The sequence below is a fragment of the Trachypithecus francoisi genome, unplaced genomic scaffold (genome assembly GCF_009764315.1).
Source record: "Trachypithecus francoisi isolate TF-2019V2 unplaced genomic scaffold, Tfra_2.0 Lachesis_group11, whole genome shotgun sequence".
Lineage (NCBI taxonomy): Eukaryota > Metazoa > Chordata > Mammalia > Primates > Cercopithecidae > Trachypithecus > Trachypithecus francoisi.
The window spans coordinates 62,233,941-62,255,233 of NW_022681456.1; the positions used below are offsets into that span (position 1 = coordinate 62,233,941).

The 21,293-nt window shown below is 37.2% G+C and overlaps 1 protein-coding gene across 2 annotated transcripts; it reads right to left on the reverse strand.

Moving 5' to 3' along the window:
- Positions 1 to 4,122: 4,122 nt before the first annotated feature.
- THAP2 (THAP domain containing 2) lies at positions 4,123 to 21,194 on the reverse strand. Of its 2 annotated transcripts, none has more exons than XM_033221266.1 (3): positions 21,094 to 21,194; positions 10,406 to 10,601; positions 4,123 to 8,119 (listed from the first exon to the last, which is right to left on the reverse strand). In XM_033221266.1, exons 1-3 carry the CDS (start codon positions 21,099 to 21,101, stop codon positions 7,694 to 7,696), a joined length of 630 nt encoding a protein of 209 aa, XP_033077157.1. In that variant the 5' UTR covers positions 21,102 to 21,194; the 3' UTR covers positions 4,123 to 7,693. The 2 variants fall into 2 exon arrangements, with proteins under 2 accessions (XP_033077157.1, XP_033077156.1); XM_033221265.1 differs by having other exon boundaries at positions 20,576 to 21,154.
- Positions 21,195 to 21,293: the final 99 nt, after the last annotated feature.

Here is a 21,293-nt window from a genome sequence, read left to right on the forward strand (position 1 = left end):
AGGGTTAAACATGATCTTGAAGCAGGAGAATAGGGTCTGGAGGGAGGGAACCTAAGGTTGATTCATGCTGACTTCCTAGAGCTAAATCAAAAGGAAAACCCCAACTTTCCACACCTAAGTAACAAAAGGACCCGAAGCTACTCCCTCTGCAACTCCCCCCCCTTTTTTTTTTCTGCGTGGCAGATAGAAAATTGAAAGTATCTCTGCTTGGTCGCTTTCTGCAACCAATCAGACGTTTGGGTAGGAGTGTAACTTTGTAACTTCACTTCAGTCTCTAATTGGTTGTTTTTCACAACCAATCACACTGATTGCGGGCTAGTACTTCATTTACATAGAGTGTACACCAAGTAACCAATGGGAACCTCTGGAGGGTATTTAAACCCTAGAAAATTCCGTAAGGAGGCTCTTGAGCCCCTATGCTCAGGTGGTTCTCACCATATGGAGTTTACTTTGTTTTCAGTAAATCTCTGGTTTTGTTGCTTCAATATTTCCTTGCTTTGTTTGTTTTGTCCAATTCTTCGTTCAAAACGCCAAGAACCTGGACACCTTCCACTGGTAGCAATCTGAAAATATTAAAAAGAAAATTCCGGCAATATTCATAAGTTTTAAATTGCATGCCAGTCAGAGTAGCCTGATGAAATCTCATGCCATCCAGCTCCATCCCACCTGGGACGTGAATCCTCTGTTTATCTAGCATATCCATGCAATAAACATTACTCTCTCGTTAGTCACTTAGGAGCCATCTCAGTTATCAGATGGACTGTTGCAGTATCACAGTGCCCTTATTTTAGTTTTATTACAATATATTGTTATAATTGTTCTATTTTATTGTTAGGTATTCCTCCTAATCTCTTACTGTGCCTAATTTATAAATTAAACCTTATCATAGGTATATAGGAATCGGAAAAAACATAGTATATATAGGGTTTGATATTATCCAGGGTTTCAAGCATCCACTGAGGGTGTTGGAATGTATCTCCAAGGATAAGGGGAGAGGGGCTATTGTATACTTTTAAAAGAATCTGTTGTTATAAATTTTATAGACTATCAATCTTAAAAATTTCAACAAAGTCTTCGTTTTTCTATTTACTTTAGAAGCCATTTTCTGGCAATGGAAAATTTCTGGTTAGGCATTTCCTAAACTGTATTCTTTAACTTAATAGTAGTTATTCTTTATTAGTAGGCATCCCTACCACTCAAAGATACCTGTGATCAAATTTGAGAAAGATTGTCTCTACATGGGATAGTTAAAGTGTATTATTAATGACTCTAAGAAGTTAAGAAACAAACACATTTGTTTAAATGCTTCCAACAGTTAATTGTCTTCCCGAGATTTCTTTCCTGTAGAAAACATGCAGTTTGAGACTTACTATAGCCATCATAGAATAAACTGAAAGTTCATTGTTGTGCTGCTCTTTAAATTTCACAATATAAATACCCATTTATGGTTAAGTGCTCTTTGATATAAAGTTTGGATTTTTCTGTGATAGACATTTATATTCAATACCAATCACAAAAATTATCCTAATGGCAAAAAGCACTTACTGTGTGAAATTATCAGATTTTATTTACAATCCCTTTGAATCTAATCCAAAGGGATTGGTTGCGATTTTCTGAAATGTGCAAATATTTGAGTGATTTGAGTGCCAACACACATATACCACAGTCTCTGCCTTGAAGGAGCATAGCAGATGAAAATGGACATGTAGACCATTACATTATAATAAGATGATGATTTTATCCAAGTCATATATAAACAGGACTCAAGGAGAAAAGCACTTATGTCCCTTTGGTATGTTTAGGGATGGTGTCACACAAGAGAGGGGAGCATCCAAGGTAAGAATTGAAAGATGACAAAGAGTTTGCTCAGTGACTAAGCTAAAGGAAGGTCAATTTGTAAAGGTTTGTTTGGTGGTTAAGAAGAACATGAAAACAGGAAGTTCAAGAGAATGGAGAAGAGTTAAAAATAACACATTTTGGAATGTTTGCTAAATAATTTATTAAACCAAAAATTCATCTGAGAAACAGACACCTCTTTTAAAAATTTTTTAATATAAAAATAGAGGTGAGGTCTCACTGTGTTGTCCAGGCTGGTCCCAAACTCCTGGCTATAAGTGATCCTCCTGCCTTGGCCTCCCAAAGTGTTGGGATTACAGGTGTGAGCCACTGCATCCAACCAATATGTGCCTTCTTGACATTAAACCCAAATATTTTGTTTTTTAAATGTTTGTAGTATAGATTTTAAAAGACTAGGGAGCAATTTGAAGATGCATTTGTTGTATTAGATTGAGCTCATTCTAACAGGGCCTTAGGGAGAGGGTGGGGAGCAATGAGGGCAGGAATAAATAAATGGAATACTGTTTTCCAGTAGCCTTGAGGACAGACACTATGTCTGTCTGGCACATCCTAGTTTGATCAGTGTCTCTTAGTGAGTTTTAAGATAGTATTTTTGGGCCAGGTACGGTGGCTCACACCTGTAAACCCAGCAATTTGGGAGGCCAAGGTGGGCGGATCACCTGAGGTTGGGAGTTCTAGACCAGCCTGACCAACATGGGGAAACCATGTCTCTACTAAAAATACAAAATTAGCTGGGCATGGTGGTGCGTGCCTGTGATCCCAGCTACTCAGGAGGCTGAGGCAGGAGAATCAGTTGAACTCGGGAGGTGGAGGTTCTGTTGAGCTGAGATTGTGCCATTGCACTCCAGCCTGAGCAACCAGAGCAAAAAATCTCAAAAAAAAAAAAAAGAAAAAAGAAAAGAAAAGAAAAAAAGATAGCATTTTTTGAATTACAGTATTCCAAACTTTCTTTTTTTTTTTTTTTGAGACGGAGTCTCGCTGTGTCGCCCAGGCTGGAGTGCAGTGGCGCCATCTCGGCTCACTGCAAGCTCCGCCTCCCGGGTTCCCGCCATTCTCCCGCCTCAGCCTCCCGAGTAGCTGGGACTACAGGCGCCCGCCACCGCGCCCGGCTAGTTTTGTGTATTTTTAGTAGAGACGGGGTTTCACCGTGTTAGCCAGGAGGGTCTCGATCTCCTGACCTCGTGATCCGCCCGCCTCGGCCTCCCAAAGTGCTGGGATTACAGGCTTGAGCCACCGCGCCCGGCCTTTTTTTTTTTTTTTTTAAGACAGTCTCACACTATTGCCGGAGCTGGAGTACAATGGCACAATCTCGGCTCATTGCAACCTCCGCCTCCCGGGTTCAAGCGATTCTCCTGCCTCATCCTCCTGAGTAGCTGGGATTACAGGCACCCGGCACCATGCCTGGCTTATTTTTTGTATTTTTTAGCAGAGACGGAGTTTCACTATGTTGGCCAGGCTGGCCTGGAACTCCTGACTTCGTGATCCGCCCACCTCGGCCTCCCAAAGTGCTGGGATTACAGGTGTGAGCCACTGCGCCCGGCCCGAAACAATGTTTTAATCAGAAAAAAATTAATAAAATATCACAATCTTCTTTCCCTTTTGTTAGTAAAATTGTGCTTTGATAATGTCTTTTTTTTTTTTTTTTTTAAGAGACAGGGTTGCACTCTGTTGCCCAGGCTGAAGTGCAGTGGTGCAATCATAGTTCACTGCAGCCTTGAACTCCTGGGCTCAAGCAGTCCTCCTGCCTCAGCCTCCTGAGTAGCTAGGGGACTACGTCACATGCCTCCATGCCTGGCTAATTTTTATTTCATTATTTTTGTAGAGACGGGTGTCTCACTAAGTTGCCCAGGCTGGTCTTAAACTCCTGGCCTTAAGTGATCCACCCACCTTAGCCCCACAACATGCTGGGATTACAGGCATGAACCCCTGTACTTAGCTTGCAAATACATTTTTGTGTGAGCCTCAAATTATGGTCAGGATAGAGATAGACTCTTACCATTTTTATAGCCCTTCGTATATCTCGTCTAGATTGCCTAACCAGTATCTAAAACAGTGCAAATAAACTATAATGTACATTTAGATACAACTTGAGCAACAAAAATGAAAATAATTTCTCTTCAAGGCTTTACATTATCTTTATTTGTTTTACCATTTGCTTCAGTTTAGGGAGAAGGACTTCACAGAAATCTTTTAGGGGGTCAGTGTAAAAGAACTTTCACAGAAATATTTATGTACATTTCTTAGAAATAACAGGCATGACAGTAATTTCCTTGGGGAAAAATGTTTAATATCACCATACTCAGAATACATTCTTGTGAATATGCAATTCTTTAGTATACATTACAAAATCCTCAATTTTAGAAAGTTTCCAACTGTCTAAATATCAGAAGAATCCAATATTTTGGTACAAAGATGAACCATTTCCTATATTATAGCAAAATTAAAATCTACCCGTATTCTAACATTGAGAAATGAGATAAAACACAGTATTATAAAGTCTACTTTATAGAAAAGATCAAGTGACCTCAAAGACTTTACTATTTTCATATTTTAAGACACATGATTTGTCCTATTTTAGTAACCTGCTTCACATGTTAAACAAAGGGTAATGTGAACAGCAGAGAGGATTTGTTGGCAGAAGATCTATGTTCAATCTAGAACTATCTAGATCACAGACATTTCTATTCCTTGTGCAAGTTGGCACATAGTAAATGCCCAAATGAATAAATAAATTGAATTAACAAAGATGTCTTCATGTGTAAATCAGAGGTAACACCACCTACCACACAGAATGTAAGGAAAAAGAGAACAAATAAATACCAAAGTGCTTTATAAGATTCTGAGTTATTTTAAAAATCTGTGTTCATAGGTTTGTTATTTTACACAAAATACCAAATTTCAAATGAACTCCAGTACTGGATTTTGATGTACTATTTTATTTATAGCTACGTTTTCCTTTTAACAAAGATACCATTAACAACACATTTGTTCAGTGTTCATTTTAAAGGGTAAAAATGTTGTCTTATAGCTCCTTCAATAAAACACCATAATTCAGGTCAAATGCCAATGTCCTTGTACCTCCTTTGCTAAGTCAATACAAGGAGGAATCTGTTTTGTTTCAAAACAAAAGCATTTGATTATAAAAGGTCTACAGTTTATAGTTCTTACTGAATTCCAATTCAACAGCATTTACCAAAGGGACTTTATAGCTATTTATTTTGTAGCATTATCATATTGTGTTATAAATATTACTTGTTTCTCTCAGGAAATAGAGCAACTTGAGGGTAGAAAATAATGTCATATTCCTTTGTATATCAAGTACCTAGCCTTTGGCTGGTTCTTTGTAGAGGTTGGTGCCCAATAGACAGAGGACAAATAAACAGAAGATCTGTGTTGTGACCAGCAGAGGAAAAAAAGCTATTATAATTTCAGTTAGTTTTATGGTCAGGGTGATAAAAAGAAATCTGTCGAACTGAAAGCAGGATTTTAATAGACTCCTTTTAGGTTTTTCTCTGTGAATAAAGCTAGTTCAAAGGTAGACAAATGTATACTAATAAAACAATTTGATGCAAAGAGTTTGGAGCATGTTGTCAAGACAGTAAAACGAAAATGACAGAGAAAACACAGAAAAGTTCACTCTAAAATTATTGAGTAGTAGTTTATTTAATACTGTCAAGTAATAATGAATGAAGATGAAGTAACCTTGTCAAAAAGTTGTATTTTGCAATATTTTATTTTTATGATTTTTAAAATTTATTAAGATTTCAAGGTATTATTGTAGATGGGAACTGGGCTACATAAGTAAGTGTTTTGTATCTGGGGTGAAGGGTGAACCACATGAGAGTGGTTATACTTGGAAAAAATAGTTTTTATTCAAATGATTATTTGTCCAACTTATTTTGAGTTATAAGGTAGATGTGGTCAGTAAATGTTTGATGATGATTATATGCTGGTGAAAAGTTATTTGAAACCATACTAGAAAAAAATAAATGTGTAATGACAATTCCAAGGAACTACATCTAATACTTAAGATAAAGATAAAATAACTAGCAAGATTTATAACATCCACAAAAAGATTTTCATAAATATCTGTTTTAAATACCTCATGGGCATTCTAAGAGACTTTTCCTACCTTTGCATTTCCTTGGGAGGCATTCCTTAGTAAAGAGAGTGCTAAAACTGTAAAAGAATTCTTACTAGGATCAAGCAAATGCAATCCTAAATAGTTGGCAAAAAGTGGGAATTTTTCTTTTTAATCATAAAGTAGCTATTACTTTACAGGAAAGTTTTACAGCAATTTATGATTTTTTATGACATAATTATGAATTATGCTACCTTCGTATGTTAGTATCACAAGTTTGAATTAAATAGGTTGAGTTAAATAACTTGATTATATATTAACACATTTTTACATGATTTCAACAAAGCTGTTTGAAGCAAAGGGTTCCTATTAAACATTAGTGAAATAAAGCAAACCCTTTAATTGTTCAAGTGCCAATGATAAGAATAGTTCTGATACTTTTATTTTGTAAAATAATTAGCATTTGCATACCACTATCACAGATATACGCATATTTCTATAGGGAACATTTAATTTCCCTTACGCACTATGGTTGCTTTATTTGTATTTGCTGTTGTTGTTGTTGTTTTAGAGACAGGGGTCTCACTCCATTGTCCAGGCTGGAGTGCAGTGGTGCAATCACAGCTCACCATAGCCTCAACCTCCTAGGTTCAAGTGATCTTCCCACCTTACCCTCCCAAGTAGCTGGGAACACAGGCATGCTGGTTGCTCTATTTCACTCACTAAAAAAGGAGATAAAAAGCAAGCTGATGTCTAAGATAAACTGATGCCATTTTAAGTTATTAATATAAATTGTGAAGATATAAGTAGTTTCCTGTGATTAAATTTTACTGTGGGTTTATGAAGAGGAAAAAAAAATCCCACTATATTGATATACTATTTCTGAGGTATAGCATGCATTTAGAAAGTAGTTAAAAAGAAAACAGAAAACCTTAGTTTTGGTTATCAACAAATACGTAAGCACCAATTTTGAAGTTGGAAATGTAAGGTTTTTAATATGAGAAAAAGAGTAGTATACATTTACTTAGCTAGGTCCTGAACTCTGAATTATTTTACAACATTTTCCTAGGTGAATATTATCAGCTACTAGATTTTACTAGTTTAAAGTACTTGAGGCCTTACCTAGTTTGGATGACTCAATGGTACTTCACATTCAAATATTTTCAAAATATTTTACAACCTATTTTAAAATCTAATATTCTTACGATAGAGGCCATGACAAGCTCACTTTCACTGGTAAAACAAAATACAGAAAGTTTTAATTTAAAAACTTGCCCTGTACCTTTTTTTCTATAAATTTTTCAAATCACAGTGCCAATTATAATTTAATACAAAACCCAGCAGTTTTAAGGTCATGTAAATGTTGGTTAACTCTTATTTAGCATCTTATTTAGAATGCAATATGCCAACTTTGGTACAGGAAAAAATTCTTTTCTAATATAAGTTAAACATATTACTTATCATAAGCTGTTCTTTTAATAGTAGTTTAAAAAGACAGAAATAAAAAACACCTTTCAAACATACAATTTATTGGCAAAAATTTTAAGTCCATAATTCTAACGTAAGGCACTTCCATTCATTTTCAAATAAAAACTTCATACAAATTTTTTTATTCTTTTGTAATCAAGTTTTCACAAATTATACAGTAATGTTACTTCAAGTAAAACTTTATTAAATAATGCATTTTGGCGTTAAGTGCCATAATTATCTTTACTTCTGAAAAGAATGAAGGATAGGCATCAAGCTCTGTGCAAGCTAAACTGAAATGAAGGTACTCTTGGTCTGTTTTAGATTTAGACTCGGCAGTGTTTTATCTTGTTGATCTTGTTCAAGGATCTTAAAATCTTCCAAAGGAAGAGTGCTTAAGGCAGTTGGTAAAATGTGTTCTGATGTACCTTTAGGTAATACGCTATTCGCCTCTAAATTCTTTACCAAACAAGTGGCTTTGATCCATCTTCGAGTTGCTCTGCGTTCCTTTTGTAGGCAAGTTTTCATTTTTCTTCTTAAGCTTGCTATTTCTTTTTCCAGTTTAATGATCCTCTTTTTTGCCTCCATAGGATTCCTAAAGGCATAGCTGTGTTCAAGTAGTACTTGCTGACTACTAATGTTTGATTTTAAATTAGATGGTCCAGCTGGGGAACAACTGTTGTTTTTCTTCAGAAGATTCCTTGACTTGAGTTTCTGAGCCGAATAAAATTAGAGGGTTGAACATAAATTATGAAATATCACAAATAAGCAAATAGTGTCCAGTTTTGGATAACAGAGTATTTAAACTGTTCTTTTAAAAGTCAATATCAAAACCTTAATAGGAAACAGCAGCAGCCATCTCATGTAATCCAAGATTAAGTTTTTTAACTGGCTGAATAAACTGTAGTCACCTACTTCTTTTTGTCCCATATCCAGAGAGATTCAAACATTGATTTGGAAATAGACAATGGATGTCCAAGGTTTTTTCCAAATTATTGACTATGATTCTATAGAGACTTTAAAGATCCTTTCCAATTTACTAAGGTCAATTTAGAATATATGTAGATATTATTTATGATATTAATTTGATCCCCTTTTAATTAAATACCATTTTCTCAATCTGATGAATATTTTAGAACCAGGGTCCTACTTAATGAAAACTGAAGGATCTGGAGAAATATATTCTTAAGTATCAAGTTTCTAAATATATTTACCTATTAATTTTTGATGGTTACATCTTCAAGGATTTAAAATCTGGCTAGGAATATTTGCCAAAATCAGGAGTTTTTTTTTGCTTTTATCTCTTTCATTCAAATGGTCATCAAGTCCTGTTAATTCTACCCACTAAATATTCCTACCATGAATCCTCTCCTCTCCGTCATTCTTTTTTTTCCTTTCTCTGTTCCACAGTAAGGCTGAACACTGTCATTCTCGATGTCACTACTTACACTGGGCCTCTATCATATCTGTTCTGACTGTATTATTCTTTATTGATCTCTGCACTTCATTTTGATCCTCATTAATCCACATTCTGCCATGAGAATAATTTTTCTAGAATATTTGACATTTCTATTCTGGCCAAATTATTCTTTGCCTACCTATTATCTAAAGGAAAAAAAAATATTTACATAGCATACTATACAATTTAGGATCTCACCCCATTCTGCAATTTACCATCTTGATTTATACTCCAGCAATACTAAGCCACTGAGAGTTTCCAGATTATATCATGTCCTCATAAGTCTGTGTCTTTTATTCATAAACATTTTTGAAACACATACTATGAATTCCTGGGGACACAACACTGAACAAATAAGACAATATGGTTCCTATCCTCATGAAACCTCAGTTAGTCCCTCTGCCTAGGGAATTGACAGGGACTCTTTTTTGATCTTTGTATCTCTAGCACTGAGCTTAGATTCTGGCATAATGGAAAGTTTACTTGTATTTATTAAATAAATAATCAAAATGTCAAAAATAAGGTACATTTCAAATTCAGTATTTGAGTATATACTATGTCCCAGACACTGTTTGAGGTGCTGAGGATTCACACATGAAAAAGACTAAGTTCTTGCCCTCCTGGAGCTTTTCTAACATCAGTGGTAATTAGCTTACTACAACCTGGTCTCCCATTCAGATAATAACTCATATACATTTAAAAGTTTAACTGTTACAAACAAGAAAAACAGTAGTTTTTCCTCTCTCAGAGGAAAGCATGTTTGCCCTGCCTTTCAAAGCTAAACTATTTGTGTTCATTTTACCCTTTCTTACCCTTGGTGACCCTGTCTTTCCCAGCTAGGTTTTCCTCTCTGGTCAGATCTTCCCTAACTAGATAAAACATTGTTTTAATTCATTCATCTTATATCTTAATTCTTTCATTTTTAAATTTTACTTTTTTTGCTTCATTTTTTCTTCATTCTTTCCTTTCAAATATCACTTGCTAACATTTCCTACTCACCCCTCAGCCCACTGGTTTTTGATCTCATCATGCAACTGTAATTATTCTGTGCAAAGCCAAGATCCCTTTCCTCTATTTTAAACTCCCAAGGCTTCAAAAGCCCACTCTAAATGCCCAAGCTCTCTGAAGATTTCTGTTATGTCTGCCTCCCTCTGAACTTACATTCTTTGGTGTAACTCTGGCTGTGCTGCTCTTAAAGTACTTTACACATGTTATTTGTATGTCATTTTAAAATCAGAACACAGTGATGCTGGAAGTTTCATTACTCATATGATTTTTCAGTTTTACCAGTGGTGCAATTATTAATAATAATTGGTAATAATGTAAAATTCCAATATAGTAAAACAATTTGGATTGGGGAAAGAATATTGGAGTCAGGAAACCCAAACTCTGATTCTAGCCTGTACCTTTACTGTACAAGAGGAAGGTCTGCAACTTTTTTGAGGCATATCACTATAAATGAATTTCAGTTAATAACTGCATAAACAAAAAGGAATGGGTTCTAAAAATGGTTTTAAAAACAAGAGAGTAACATTACCTACCATAGACTTTATATGGGTACAAAAATCAAAAATGGTTGGAACAGCATCCATTTTAAGTCTTCGAGTTTGTCCTGTTAGGTCAAAACAGGAGGCTTCAAAGTGCTTTGAACAAAGAAATGTGTGTTTTCCTGGCACAAAATTTTTGCGCCTAACCAGGCGAACCCATTCTTTTCTTCTTTTAGGATCCAAAGGAAACCTTAAACAAAAAAAATATGCAACTCAAGTTCCAACTATCATAATTCTGGTTGCACCTAAATGATTAAAAGAAATTTCGAAGATGATTAAAAGTGTGTCCCATTTACACAGAAAATGTTAAACTCACAATATCCAGACACTGAAACAGAAACCAATTCATGGTAATGTTTTATAAGTTTGAAAAACTTAGTCAGAAACTGACTTGAGTCGTTTTATATTTCAGGGCTTTTAAAAAGAGACACTTCTTCCCAATTAGCCCTTAATCTGGGCAGTAAAATAAAACATGACTAAACTGATTTAGATCAAGTTTAAGTAGAACCATTATAAGCAGGAGTAATTTCACCATGCTTTAATCTGCTGCTGATATATGTAGTCAAGAAAAGTCAGATATCTAAAGATTAAATTTTGTCAAGGAAAGCCTAGGCAGATGCTGGTACTCCTTCCTCTATGTCCCATCATTATGACACTTACCACATTATTTTGTAATTTTTCCATTTTAATTTCCAATGACATAAAGATTATAAACTTCTTGAGGACAGGGATCATTATATCTTGGCATGTATTTATCTTTGACACTTAGCACAATGCTTTGTAAACAGCAGGGATTCAACAAAATTTGCTAAATTAATACAAATACAGAATAATAATATTCTGTATGTAAACAGCAAATATTTTTAAAAAGTCAACTCTTTAATTATGTAGTGCAGCAGAAAGCAAACTTACAAAAACGTAAAATACTTTGTAGCAATGTTTTTCCTTTCATATTTCAAGTATAAAATACAGTTGACGCTTTAACAACATGGGTTTGAACTACACAAGTCCAATTATATGTGCATTTTTTCAATAAATACATTGGAATTTGAAACAATTGGAAAAAACTTGCAGACAAACCACGTAGCCTGGAAACATTGAAAAAATTAAGACAAAGGTATGTCATTAATATAGAAAATATATGTAGATGCCAGTCTATTTTATCATTTACTACCATAAAATGTACACATACTAGTCTATTTTGTCATTTACTACCGTGAAATATATAGATTTTAAAAAGTTAAAATTATCAAATTTTACAGAGACCATACATGGCATCATTCAGTCCAGAAGAATGCATTATACTGCAAAGATGCAGTATAATGATAACTGCATAAAACCAACTACAGTACATACTGTACTACTGTAATAATTTCATAGCCATCTTCTATTGTGGTGAGCTCAATAAGTGCTGTGAGTACTCACTTAAAGTGCCATGTGATGCTAATTCTCTCTGTCTGAGCAATTTGTCTCTCCAGTAAGTTGTGTATCATGGCAGAAAGTGATTTCTCGCAGTTCTTGCATATTTTTCATTGTATTTAGTGCAATATCATAAACCTTAACTAACACCATGATACCCATATGAAGTGCCATTAGTGATGATGGATATGCTCTAAGAAGCAGAGTCATGACAATACAAGAAAAAGTTGAATTGCTTGAGAGAGATATATATATCCCCCACAGATTTAGGTCTGCAGCTGTGGTTGCCTGCCATTTCAAAATAAATAAATCCAGGACCATTGTTAAAAAAAAAAAAATCGTCAAGCTGTTGCTACAGCTATGCCAGCAGGTACAAAGATCTTGCACTTTTTGTGAAATGTCTTTCTATTCTATATTGGAAATGCAGCTTTTATGTGAGTGCACAACTGCTGTAAGAAAGTCATACCTATATTCCAGGGCTACAGGTAGTTTTTTTTAAGAAAGAAAATTTTTTAGAAAAATCATATTAGAGTTTATATAGAACTCTGGAGAAAAAGTGAGGTTGTCATATGATAAAACAAAAGGAAGGTGAATGATCTGAAGCTGCAAATTTAATGCCATCAGAGGATGTTTGATAATTTTAGAAAGAGGTTTGGCTTAAAAAATGTCAAGATAAGAGAGAGACAGCTTCTGCTGACCAAGAGGCTGCAGATGTTCCCCGATGCCATTAAGTTCATTCAAGAGAAAGGCTATCTGTCTGAACAGGTTTTTGATGCAGACAAAAATGCTCTTTCTTGAAAAAAAATGCCACAAAAGATATTTATCAGTAAGGAAGAGATGCAAACATCAGGACTTAAGGCAAGAAGGCATAGGCTAACACTGTTTTGTACAAATGCAGTTGGGTTTATATCAATTCTGCCCTTATCTACAAACCTGCTAAACCCTGAGCCTTGAAAAGGAAAGATAAACACCAGCTGCCAGTCTTTTTGTTGTAAAATGAGAGGCCCAGACACTGAGAACCCTTTCTCTGGATTGGTTCCATTAAATTTAGGAAGCACGTTGCCAGTAAGGTACGGCCTTTTAAAGTTCTTTCCATTTTGGACAATGCCTCTGGCCACCAAGATCCGTGAGTCCAACACAGCAAATGTCAAAGTGGTCTATTTGCCCTCAAATTCAATGTATTTAATTCAACTTCTAGATCAGAGGGTCACAAGTTTTAACATTACACATGGTACTCTATGGAAAGGATTGCCAACGTGATGGAAAAAAACCCCAACAAAGATAGAAAACATCATGAAAGTATACAAGGACTGCACCATTGAAAATTGTTACAGAAAAAGTGGTGAAAGACACCAAGCCCAAAACAATAAATTCCTGTTAAAGAAAACTGTGTATTTGTGCGTGACCTCACAGTCTTTATGACAGAGCTGATAAGGGAAATCATGAAAGAGATTGTTGATATGGCAAAAAAGGTGGACAATGCCAGGTTTCAAGATATGGATCTTAAAGAAATTCAAGAACTGATTTAAGACACCACACCAGAGGAATTAACAGAAGACTGCTTGATGGAGCTGAGTGCTTCTGAACCACTGCCAGATGATGAGGAAGAAGTTGAAGAAGAAGCAATGCCAGAAAAATTGACATTAGAAAATCTGGCAGAAGGGTTCTGATTATTTAAGACTGCTTTTGACTTCTTTTATGACATGGACCCTTCTATAATAGGGTCACTGAAACTAAAGCAAACAGGGAAGAAGGATTGGTACAATATAAAACCATTTTTAGAGAAATGAAAAAGCAAGACAGAAATTATGATGTATTTCCATAAAGTTAGAGCGAGTGTGCCTGCCTTTCCTGCCTCCCCTTCCACCTCTTTCACCTTTGCCATGCCTGAGGCAGCAAAACCAACCCCCCCTCTTCCTTCTCCTCCTCAGCCTACTCAATGTGAAGACGACAAGGATGAAGACCTTTATAGTGATCCACTTCCACGTAATCAATAGTAAATATATTTTCTCTTAAGATTTTTTTTTTTTTTTTGAGACAGAGTTTTGCTCTTGTTGCCCAGGCTGGACTGCAATGGTGCCATCTCGGCTCACTGCAACCTCCACCTCCCAGGTTCAAGTGATTCTTCTGCCTCAGCCTTCTAAGTAGCTGGGATTACAGTCACCTGCCACCACGCCCGCCTAATTTTTGTATTTTTAATAGAGACAGGGTTTCACCATGTTGGCCAGGCTGGTCTCGAACTCCTGACCTCAGGTGACCCACCTGCCTCGGGCTCCCAAAGTGTTGGGATTACAGGGGTGAGTCACCATGCCTGGCAGGATTTTCTTAGTAACATTTTCTTTTCTCTGGCTTACTTTATTGTAAGAATACTGTATAGAACACATGTAACATAAAAAATGTGTTGATTGTTTGTGTTATTGTTTAAGGCTATTAGTTCAATTTGGGGGGAATCAAAAGTCATACTCTGATTTTCGACTGTGTGGTGAGGGAGCTTCTGCACCCCTAAACCCTGTATTGTTCAAGGGTCAACTATATACTGATATGCATCCAGTGTGTCCCTGTTAAGGAAGAGACAAATATAAGGGGCTGTCTCTAAAAATTATACCAGTAACTTGGAAATATAAGAATCAACAGTCGCATGTAGTAAGCTTGTGTAAAACTCTTTGGTTTGACTACATTATCCTTTAGATATTAATTATTAAATGACTGGTGCTTAAAAAAAAACCACAAAATCCAAGTTAGAAGATCATGTGGTTCAGAAGCCCCCAAATGCAGCCTCATTAGGTAACAGCTTTGGGTATATCGCATATACTAGGTTTGCTAACATTACCAGCAATGAGGGGCACAAAGAAATGAATGTCTGGATTTACAGTCAACACTCTCCCATCTTCTGTCTCCATCCCCCTCAACCCTATAGGCACCCTGATCTGAAGATACTAACATCTGTATATCACTCCACAATTCACATATGCATTTTTTTCTATTTTACAAGAAAATAGATATTTTATTTATTTTTTTTTGAGACGGAGTTTCACTCTTGTTGCCAAGGCTGGAGGGCAGTGGCAGGATCTCAGCTCACTGCAACCTCTGTGTCCCGGGTTCAAGCAATTCTCCTGCCTCAGCCTCCTGAGTAGTTAGGATTACAGGTGCCCGCCACACCTGGCTAATTTTTTTTTTTTTTTTTTTTTTGTATTTTTAGTAGAGACGGTGTTTCCTATGTTGGCTAGGCTGGTCTCGAACTCTTGACCTTGGGTGATCCACCTGTCTTGGCCTCCCAAAGTGCTAGGATTACAGGCGTGAGCCACCGCGCCTGGCTGAATAATTTTCTGATAACTTACTTACTCTGCCTAGCCTCACCTCTTAACAACAATCTAGTCTCATTTCAAAGATCTCTGTCCCAGTATTTGACAGTTTGGAAATATTTCCTAAAGACTAAGCTAAAAATCAGGCTTTAAACATATTTCTTCTTGTCAGGGCCTCGATAAAGACTCAATAAATAAGTACTATCATTGTATTATTTGTGTAAGACTCTTCCACTCTAAGACTGTCTTTCAGATATTATTCAGGTCCTTAATTCTCTTTCTTTTAAAGCTCTTTTAAAAACTAGCTCCTTAATTAGGAAATCAATGCCTTGTATCAAACCTTAACTTGACCAAATTCTACTTAAGACTGTTAAGGAATCCTATCTTATTAAGGAAGTTTTCCATGATCAGAGGACTGGGTTAGATGTTGCTATAGCACTGATATCACAGTTTTTTGGTTACTTTTCTATCTTTCCCACTGGACTGTAAGTTTCTCTAGGGTAGGAGCTATGTTTTTCACTGCTTTGTCCCTGAGTTTAGCATAGTATCTAGCATTGTACCTGTTAAGCACTCAATGAACTTTTCTGAATCAATGAATCAATGAACTAATGGGGTTAATTTGGCACTACTAGTCTTTAGATTTTTCTGTGCTGAAACAGAATATGAATAATCAATGATTTTATATTTAATTTTGGTGTAATGTTTTTGTACAGCACTAACCTTGATCATGTTTTGGATGTGTTGTTTGGACTTTTCTCAGCACATTCAAAGAGTGGGAGATATAGCCATATGCTAAATTTAAGTTCACCTTAATAATAAATCATCACATAAATATGACGAAATTAATATTATGGTAAGAGAAGGATATATTCTTATCTATACAGTAATAGAACCAGGCTCTTACAAATATTTGATGTTTTGAAAAGTCACTCAGTAGTTTAAACAGTGCTATGTTGTGTGCATCTTCAATAATCAGTTGAATGCCTCATACATTCCAAGCACTGTCCTAGGCACTGAAGACACAGTAGTAAACAAAATAGACATAGTACTTCTCTTTCATGAGTGTATACTGTAATGGGGAAGGTAGGGAATCAACTAGTTGGATGCAATAGAACAGTGGTCACTGTCTCTGGACTCAAACCAGGGCACCAATCCTGGCTCCTCTGCATATCTGGGTGACTTTAGGCAAGTTAACCTTTTTAGGTCTCTTTTTTATCATATATAAAGTGGTAATAAGAATGGCACCTAGTGTGGTCATAAGGATTAAATGAAAAAATGTCAGTAAATGCTTAGCCCAGTGCACAGTACCTGCTAAATACTAAATAAATGCTATTTATTATTATAATAAAAGTAACTACAAGTGTCCATGAGTCTTATAAAAGGGTAAGTACAAGGTTGTATGGAATCATAAAACAGGAAGAGCTAGTCTAGTCAGGAGGCCTTAAAAATTATAGGAATCAGCTAGGAAAGTTAGGGTGGGTCAGTAGAGTGTTAAGAATATCTTGGGGACAGAGAATAGTGTTATGAAATAATGCTGGAGGACGTTCTAAGTCAAAGAGTAATTTTGAACCTTGTCCACCTTATCCAAAATGGCAATGGTAAGCCATTAAAAGGCTGAATTGTGAGAGCTGATTGTTAACAGAAAATCTGTGAGCCAGTTGTTATTAAACACAGCCGTTATTAAAATGAAATATAAAGTTGCAATTAAATAAATTAAAATGAAAAGGTAATGAATACCAAAATCCCCAAATTTCCTAGTGATTTTACTGTTATCTTTACTCTTAAGGTTGTCTGTTGTATCTGTATGGTGGAAATACTATAGAATAGTGTGAGACTGCACATCTCTTCCCAACTCCATAATCAGTGACGTTATATTGATAGCTTGAAACTAGACTTGGTAGTAGTATTTACATCATAGAAGGTGGGGAAACACTACAAATCAGGGCTTTTTCTCTTCCCTAGAAAACCATTTATTAAATATTTAGCAACATACTATTGATTATAGAAGAGTGGCTAGGAGTGCATGGATGGAAACAGTGAGCCAGTTAAAAGCCTACTGTAATAATCTAATCAAGGTGTAATGGTGAGAAGTCAAGGGAGAAAGACTTCCAAGTTTCCAGATGGGTAGTGTCTTCATTTACTGAGAAACAGAGTACAGAAAGTGGGGGTATGTTTGGGGAAGGGCAGTTTGTCAATATAGATAACAAATCTGGGTGGCCGGGCGCGGTGGCTCAAGCCTGTAATCCCAGCACTTTGGGAGGCCGAGACGGGCGGATCACGAGGTCAGGAGATCGAGACCATCCTGGCTAACACGGTGAAACCCCGTCTCTACTAAAAAAATACAAAAAACTAGCCGGGCGAGGTGGCGGGCGCCTGTAGTCCCAGCTACTGGGGAGGCTGAGGCAGGAGAATGGCGTAAACCCGGGAGGCGGAGCCTGCAGTGAGCTGAGATCCGGTCACTGCACTCCAGCCCAGGCGACAGAGCGAGACTCCGTCTCAAAAACAAACAAACAAACAAACAAAAAAAACAAAAACAAAAAAAAACAAATCTGGGTAACTAAAAGACCAGAGAAATACTGAGTAGACACTTGCCTATAGGTCTAGAACTCATTAGACAGAGATGGACTGGAGATACTGATTTGGGAGGCATCAACAGGTAGATGCTGAGACCACAGAACAGCTGAAATTATTTTGATATGAGTGTGAAGACCTGGGTTAAGGAGTAGAAAGAAGAGTAGCAAAGGAGATTGAAGACAGGCCAAAAAAGTAAGAAGATAACCATAAAATTAGTGTCAATTAAAAGTAGAGAGTATTTCAAGGAGGAAATGATCACACACCATGAAAAATGAATGTAGAGAGACATAAAGGTCATGTTAGCAAGAGCAATTTCAGATTACTGGGGAGACTTAAGACTAGAGTTGGCTAAGAGGTAAAAAAAGATAGAGACAGTAAGTTTAGACAAAATAACTTGCACATGGAGATACAGAAGTCTACTAATGGCCAGGCACAGTGGCTTATACCTGTAATCCCAGCACTTTGGGAGGCCGAGGCAGGCGGATCACGAGGTCAGGAGTTCGAGACCAGCCTGGCCAATATGGTGAAGCCCAGTATCTTCTAAAAAATATAAAAATTAGCCAGGCATGTGGGCATGCACCTGTAGTCCCAGCGATTCGGGAGGCTGAGGCAGGAGAATGGCTGGAACCCAGAAGGTGGAGGTTGCAGTGAGCCAAGATCGCACCACTGTACTCCAGCCTGGGTGACAGAATGAGACTCTGTCTCAAAAAAAAAAAAAAAAAAAAAAAAAAGTCTACTAATGTCCCAGTAGTAAAGGAGTGAATCAATTGAACCTGGTTTGTATTTACGAAATAGGAATGTATTTTTATTATAACGAATACTATTTTAAGACCTAAATTTCTGAGGTTACACATGAAAATATTCAATTCATAGGCAAATTTTATGCATGTTATTGTACCACCATCCATCTTTTTTTTTGTTTTTTCTTGACCCTGGCAATACAGGGTCTCACTGTATTGCCCAGGCTAGAGTACAGTGGCACAATCCCGGCTCAGTGCAGCCTCAACTTCCCCAGTTCAGGTAGTCCTCCCACCTCAGCCTCCCAAGTAGCTGGGACTACTGGCACGCGTCACCACGGCCAGCTAATTTTTTTGTAGAGACGAAGTTTCACCATGTTTTCTAGGCTGGTCTCAAACTCCTGGGCTCAAGTGATCAGCCCACCCTGACCTTCCGAAGTGCTGGGATTACAGGTGTGAGCCAACACACTGGGTTAAACATTGTTATTGGTGTCTGGACTACCCCCCCTCATCTATCCAAATTACTAAATTCAGTAGTTTCTCCTAGAACATTTCTCAAATCTGTCCCCTCCTCTCCAATTCTACTCTAATATCACCCTAGTCTAGAAAATTGGGTGGACTTTCCTTGTTTTATTTACTACAGCTTCCTAACTAGTTTTTCTCTGTCAGCTCACACCTTCCCTAATCCAATGTTGATTGTGCCAGCAACTGAGTACAGGATTTAGTTTAGTTGACATTGTAACAAGATTTCCCTGTGAAGGAAAAAATAGGTACATTAATATTCTGTAATAAGTTCCTTTCTCATCAAGTTCATTCCCGATGATGCTTGACCAGCACTTTCAGTAATACTACGATTCTCTACACTGCAACCAGAGGACTTTTTAATATGCAAATGTAATCGTGCCATTCATTTTTTAAACCCTCCATGGCTTCTTAAGTACTCTTAGGATAAAACAGAAAATACTTAAGTAGCATGCAGGACCAAATCTGTCATCCTTTGGTCTCATTTGAAATATCACATCCTTTGAGAAGTGTTTTTTGACTTTCCAAGACTAAGTCAGGTCTCTGAATGTTTCTTCTGTGGCACTTAATTATAATGATTTATGTCTTTCTCCACCACTAAATTCTAAACTCCAGGAGGATTAGACCTTTCTGGATCCTTAGCACAATGTCAGGTAATTAGGAACTCCGTACATACTTGATGGATGAATGAACAAAGCACTATATATGCATCAACTAGTTTAAAAACAGAAACATCACAAGATTTTTTTTAAGTGGCAGATTTTAATAAAAGTACAGTTCGTAATAGTGAGGTAGGGAAAAAGGTCAAGGATATAATTTCTACATACTAACATCACATACGTTGTTAGGTATATAAAATATATCAAATCAGGACCGGTGTCACTTAACTTTTTAATGTGTCTTTTCTTCAGGCACGTGGCAGGCACTTGCAGAGAAGGTAAACATTTACAGAGTACCTGTTATTTTCCAAGCATTGTTCAAAGTGCTTTCAAGAGTTCTGGTTTGACAGAACTAAATAATTTTGATTTTTCTTCCAGCAAACAAAAGAAAACCTAGGTTCTTTTTATTACTCTGTTCTAGTAAGAACAGAAAGGTTATCTTTTGCACTTTAATTAACATCGCTTAATTCCATGGCTATCAAAGATGACTCAATTCCTTCGCAGAATTACTATGTGACTATTAGAAATCTAAATGCCTCCCAAGTCAATTCATCTAGTGAGAATTTCCTAATTTTAACGGGAACACAGCAGGCTTTTACGGTGATTGCTGATTGAATGGGAAGATCTCTTTCTCCCTTACGGCGTCATTCATGTCAAGACCCGGTCTAACAGAGGAATAAAAGAGTAGAAAATTACGATATCCTCCTGTTACTTTTTTACTAAGGGGTAATCACCAAACAGTACTTGGATTTCTTTTAGAAAATGAGTAAAGCTTCCCCGAAAGCAGGGAAAAATTGGACGGCTTTGAGAAAAACAAAGGACGTATCATGCTTCCCTGCTACCAGCTGGGAAAGTTATTAGAATTAGGAGAATCCTCCTGTTCCTTCCACACAAGCGATAGCCAGAATAGGAACTCCAATTTCCGTCACCCCCACTCCCTGCCCAGGTTACCTGTGGAAGCTGATGTTAATGTGCTTGTTGTAGGTAGTGGCACAGCCCGCCGCGGCGCAATTGGTCGGCATTTCCCTTTCCCACTCATTCAGCGCCCTTAAGTCTCTACTGAGGCGCTGGCTGCTAAGCTTTCTTCTGGCAGAGGCTGGACAATCGAGGCAGGCGTGCCTTAATCGTGAGAGCTTAGTCGTGAGAGCGGAGTGGGAAGAAGGGGTGTGTATGTGGGGGCGGAGGCGAGGGAGGGCCAACCTTCCCTTTCTCTTTATTAATATGGCGGACTAGAGCCCACAGAACTGGCCCTCCTGGAGCTCTAGTCGCCTTCGCTTGACTTCACCAACATGGCGGACACAACCCCGTTCTCTCTCCCCGCCCCCAAAAGAGAGCGGATCTACTGCGTTTCTTTGGCAGCGGTCCTCACAGCAATTAAAAGGAAGTGTTTTCCCCTCCGATTACTATAAATTATAAGAGTTTTACAATAAAACTCTCTCAAGGATGCAACTAAGAGCAGCTCCACCTACTTCTGCATGCACCCAGCTGTACCAGGCCAGCTCCTGCAGTGGGTCTGACCCGTAGACCGGAAGAGTGAACCCGAAGAAAGAAGAAAGACTACAAATCCTAGTGAGTATCGAGTGGTCTTATTATCGCGTGAACTGTGAGCCTTTGTTTCCTGCGTGTCGCAGGAAGTGACGTTTCGGGTACAGCCGCTACCAGAGTCCCT